Raw genomic sequence first — 5,007 nt, 5'->3', positions numbered from 1 at the left:
GACACATGTGGCAAGGGATCTCAGATAAAGTTTGTACTCAGCCCTCCCTAAATAGCTGTTATTCAAGGTAAGGTGACATAAAGGTACGGGTGATGCTCCACTGAGATTTCCACACTATTCAGTGTGAACTTGTCATCTTTGCCGGATACTAAACTGTCTGTAGAGTTGCATTAAAGACTCCCTTCACATAAGGCTGTGCAGGATCTCCTCTGCAGAATTCTCCCTTGCTATGTCCATCTGGGTAAGTGTTCTGCACCAAGTGCAGAATCAGAAAATACATAGGACACAGGCAGGCTGAGGGAGGAGGAGCTCAGGGCCTGCAGGTAGATTTTCAGCATCTGCAGAGGAGACCCTGATCTCTCATGGACCCTCAGCATATGGAACTGTGTTTTCCATAATAATGAGTTTTCTTCTCTGTATTTTTATTTCTCTGATATAACAACTCTTAAAATTTTATTTAGTCTTTCTTACTTTTTATTTTTTATTTTAACTCAATGAACCACATTGTTTTGGTAAGCCTACATACTTGAATATATTATATAGTTATTACTTTTTATGCATAAAATGAAGCACTTCAAAAATTCTAAGTCAACTATCTAATTGAATGTTACTCATTTGGCATATATTAGTTTCATAGATCAACAGTTTTTGAAAGAATTCCTGGGGTTGGGGATTTAGCTTAGTGGTAGAGCGCTTACCTAGGAAGTGCAAGACCCTGGGTTCGGTCCCCAGCTCCAAAAAAAAGAACCAAAAAAAATTCCTTTATTAATTTGAGTGACTAAGTCATCAAACATAGGTATAAAGTAATCAAGTCAAAGTTTTCAAGAGCTGATAGAGGCCTATTTCCCATGACAAAGGTCTGCCTATTAATGTTTAGTCACGTTTGCTCCACCCATTCATTTATTTAGTTTTAAATCTGTTTTTAAATTAAATAATAATGTCATTTTCACCTTCTATCTTCCTCCCTAAAATTGCTCCTTTGTGCCCCATTCAAATGCACTGACTTTTTCCTTTTCATTTTTATGTACAAAATATAAATGTTTGTATTTACACAAACATATAAATTCATTCTTGGTTTAGGTATAATATGGTTCCAGGACTGACTGCTTTGTATTGGATAAGCAATATTGGTGCTCATGCTTGGAAGATATTTCTTTCTCTCCCGGGAGAATCTAGTAGCCAGTAGTTCTTTGTCTAGGGCTAGTGCCTATGAAAAATTCCCCCTTCAACATTAGCATGTCTGTTGGTTTTGCCATTGTTCTAGTCTTCCTTTTGCCACCAAATTTAGGAGAGACTATCTCACCAACTTCCTGGACTTCTGGCTCTTTCAATCTTTCTGCTTCATCTTCCTTGACATTCCCTGAAACATACCAGCAGGGGCTGTGATGCAGAGTTATTCATTGTGGATAGACTCCCCAAAATCTGTATATCTTTGTGTTGTGTGGTTGTGCTTTCTGTGATATTCTCCATCTGCTATGAAGAGGGGCTTCTATGAGTAGGGTTGGTAGCCTTACTTATCTCTAGGGGTAATGCCTAGAATATACATAGGAATTGTGTTGGTCTACCCATGTGATGGTAGTAAACTTTTCTAAGGATCATGTCCTCACTGGTCCCCAGAAGTGGGCTATGTTTCTAGAACCAGACATGATCTCGCTCCTGTTGAGGGAATTGGGTTCTCCATCCAATTAGACAGCTGTTGGGAACCACCAAGGGTAAGTGCTACTGTTTCACCTTTATGGCAGGCTTGCTTTGCTCCTCTTGGTTGTAATTAATAAGTGTTGCAGCCTGATAGGACTACTGATTCTGTCCCTCCTTAGACAGCTTGTAGACAAGTTTCTAGTACCAAGGAACCTAGACCACAGAAAGAAGGCTTTCAGGTCACATTCAGTCAAATAACCCCCATCATATTTTATAAGTGTGTGGCATTTTCAGCACCTTTAACGTCTAAGAGGTAACCATGGCTCCATCAGTAGTCTTGTTTTAAGACTTACTGGACTACACTGAGCATCACTGAAGGAGATTTCTTGTGCTTGCTCCAATGGTTTGTTATTCTACAGTTCTTGTGGGAGAATTGTCAGCCAAACTGACACAGCCTTTTTATCCAGTTCACTTTCAGAGGTCACAGATTGGCCGTGTCAGTCCTTGGCCTTGCTCACCTTGGTAAGAGCTGTCACCTGAGTGATGATGTGACTACAGAAGACTGATTGTCTAATGCATTGTGGACATAAACCTAAGGCACAGGAGTACACAATGTTTATTCCAGTAATCTTTTCTTTCTGTATTAATTACTGAATAAAACATATACCTTCCAATTTAACTCATAATGGAAATGCTTGAATCTCCTTCACTTTTGTGGTAAATGTGATGTAATTGAGCCTCATCACATCTTCTACTTTATATTTAGTTTTCAGATTCTTATCAAAATATGTTTTTAAAAAAATTTAGTAAAGAGGTGAATGTGAACCTTTGTCATGTCATGCTCCTAACACACATGTGCCAGCTTCCAAAGCTCATCCCACAAAGGACAACTGCACATGACAGCAAAGAACCTGCCAGTGTTCACTCATGAATGCTTTTTATTCTCAACCCAAATTCAGACGTGGGGAAATTGTGGTGTCAAGCCTCAGCCCCTGCTCAGCATATAGAAAGTATTCCCAAGAGCACCGTGCCTCTTGAGTCCCTTAAGTTCTTAAGTCTCTCTTCGTGCAATCTAACTGTGGGTACAAGGTTAAATAACATGAAACCTAAATTTACGTCCCAGCATTTTAGGTGGAACAATGAAGAGAATATTTTGTCAGACAACTAACGGAAAGGTAAAGAGAATGACTAAAAGAAATAACTCTATGAGTGTCTAATGCATGGGAACTCTTTCTCAGAAAAGCCTCATTCCATTTCGTGACACCTTCCTCCTTCAAGTTCACAGAAAATAAAGAACAATTACATGCTTAACAACCAAAATGGTAGAAATCAAACCACATTAGGCATTGTCCAGATAAATGGATTTAAAAAGTAATAGGAAAGGAAACATTTTCCATAATGTATGGAATTTTACTGTAGAGCAAAACTTACTCACTGATAGAGGTTCACATTTAAAAACTTAAGCTATCCACAGTTGGAGAGATTAGACAATGTGTGAGAGTAGGTATGGATTCTGGATGGTGTGAGAGAGAGCTGAATTTTTAGATGGTAGTAGATAAATTTGGATGTATCTGTAATTATTCAGGGCAATGCTCCTTTTCTGGATGAAGAAGGCAATATGTAACTAAGGAGTTCCTTGCTTTCTCTTCAGACAACTACTATGTGCTTCTACCCAGAATAATATGAATAAAGATAATACACTGTACTGTAGTGCTTACAGAATTGCCTTCTTCTCTGAGATAGGCATCGGGATCTCAGCCAACAGCTGCCTTCTCCTCTTCCACACCTTCATGTTCATTCGTGGGCACAGGCCCAGACTCACTGACTTGCCCATTGGCCTCGTGGCCCTAATCCACCTAGTGATGCTATTACTTGCAGCATATATAACTGAAGACTTTTTTATGTCTTCAGGAGGATGGGATGACATCACATGTAAACTATTCATTTTCTTGCACAGGTTTTTCAGGAGCCTCTCTGTTTGTGACACCTGTATGTTGAGTGTCTTCCAGGCAATCATCCTCTGCCCTCAAAGCTCTCACTTAGCAAAGTTCAAACTCAATTCTCCACATCACCTCTCATGTTTCTTTATTTTCATGAGCATCTTCTATACATCCATCAGCAGCCATATCTTAATAGCAGCCATTGCCACACAAAATCTCACCTCGGTTAATCTTATATATATCACGAAATCTTGCTCTTTTCTACCCATGAGTTCCTCAATGCAACGCACCTTCTCCACACTGCTGGCTTTCAGGAATGTCTTCCTTATTGGTCTCATGGGCCTCTCAACTTGCTACATGGCGACTCTCTTATGTAGACATAAGACTCGGTCCCAGCAGCTTCAGAACTCAAAACTTTCTCCAAAGGCAACTCCAGAGCAGAGAGCCATCTGGACCATTCTAATGCTCATGAGCTTCTTTCTGATAATATCAACTTTTGATAGTATCCTGACCTACTCAAGAACTATATTCCAGGGAAATCAATCTCTGTATTGTGTGCAGATTCCTGTAGCCCATGGCTATGCTGCATTCAGTCCTCTGCTGGTTCTCAATAATGAAAAACGACTAACTAGCCTGATGATATCCATGTATGATAGGATAGTAAGGTTAGAGTCTCTGTGTTCATAAGAATTTTCATGATGAGCAGTGTACCATCAACAGAGCTATGAATCATGGCATTACGTGCATGCTTTGAGGTTAAATAAAAATATATATTTGTGCCCTTTGTACTTAACTCCTGCACTTTTCTATAATGTATGGATGGCACATTTTTATTTTAAAAATCAAACCACATACGCTGAGTGGTTACAAAGAATTTTTTCTTAACTGTCTTTAGGGTAAATTTGCAATGGGATCTTCCTTGTTAACACCTTGCTGATCTATACTTCTCTAAATCTGTGCTGGATGAGGCCATTTATCAATATCTAAAGTACCATATTATTTATTTTTCAAAATTAGGTAACCACTATAAATAAGGATATGATGCTTAAACCACAACCTGGGTGTGAAAAAATCATATCAGTTATGTTCAAGGAGTAAACAACTTTATATATCAAAAAGTATATTACGAAAGTTCAAATACTCTGAGACCTAAAACTGTCTGAATACAGGAACACAACTGTAGCCTCTATGTGAGTCAACTATCATTCAGAATGGGTGAGACTTTTGCACATAAACCAATGCTAATGAGCCCTGAAGCTACTTTGCAAAGTGAAATTTCAGTCACACAGAATGACATACTGTATTAATCTATATAGAGAGGGCTGGACTCTGAGGACCCAATGTGAACAAATCCAGTATGGTGTTCCAGAAACTCAAGAAATACACATTCTGAACATTTTGCTGATAGAGGTGGAGTTTCAACCCAAGA

General features: G+C 38.9%; 1 protein-coding gene across 1 annotated transcript; it reads left to right on the top strand.

The window, feature by feature from the left end:
- Positions 1-3,320: 3,320 nt before the first annotated feature.
- Vom1r95 (vomeronasal 1 receptor 95) lies at positions 3,321-4,265 on the top strand. Its single transcript, NM_001419718.1, is given in 1 exon segment — positions 3,321-4,265. A coding segment is annotated over 1 exon segment (945 nt).
- Positions 4,266-5,007: the final 742 nt, after the last annotated feature.

The sequence above is a fragment of the Rattus norvegicus genome, chromosome 4, assembly GCF_021556685.1.
Source record: "Rattus norvegicus strain SHRSP/BbbUtx chromosome 4, alternate assembly SHRSP_T2T, whole genome shotgun sequence".
NCBI lineage: Eukaryota > Metazoa > Chordata > Mammalia > Rodentia > Muridae > Rattus > Rattus norvegicus.
Note: the sequence above shows the minus strand (reverse complement) of the source record. Positions and strands in the feature narration are given on the sequence as shown.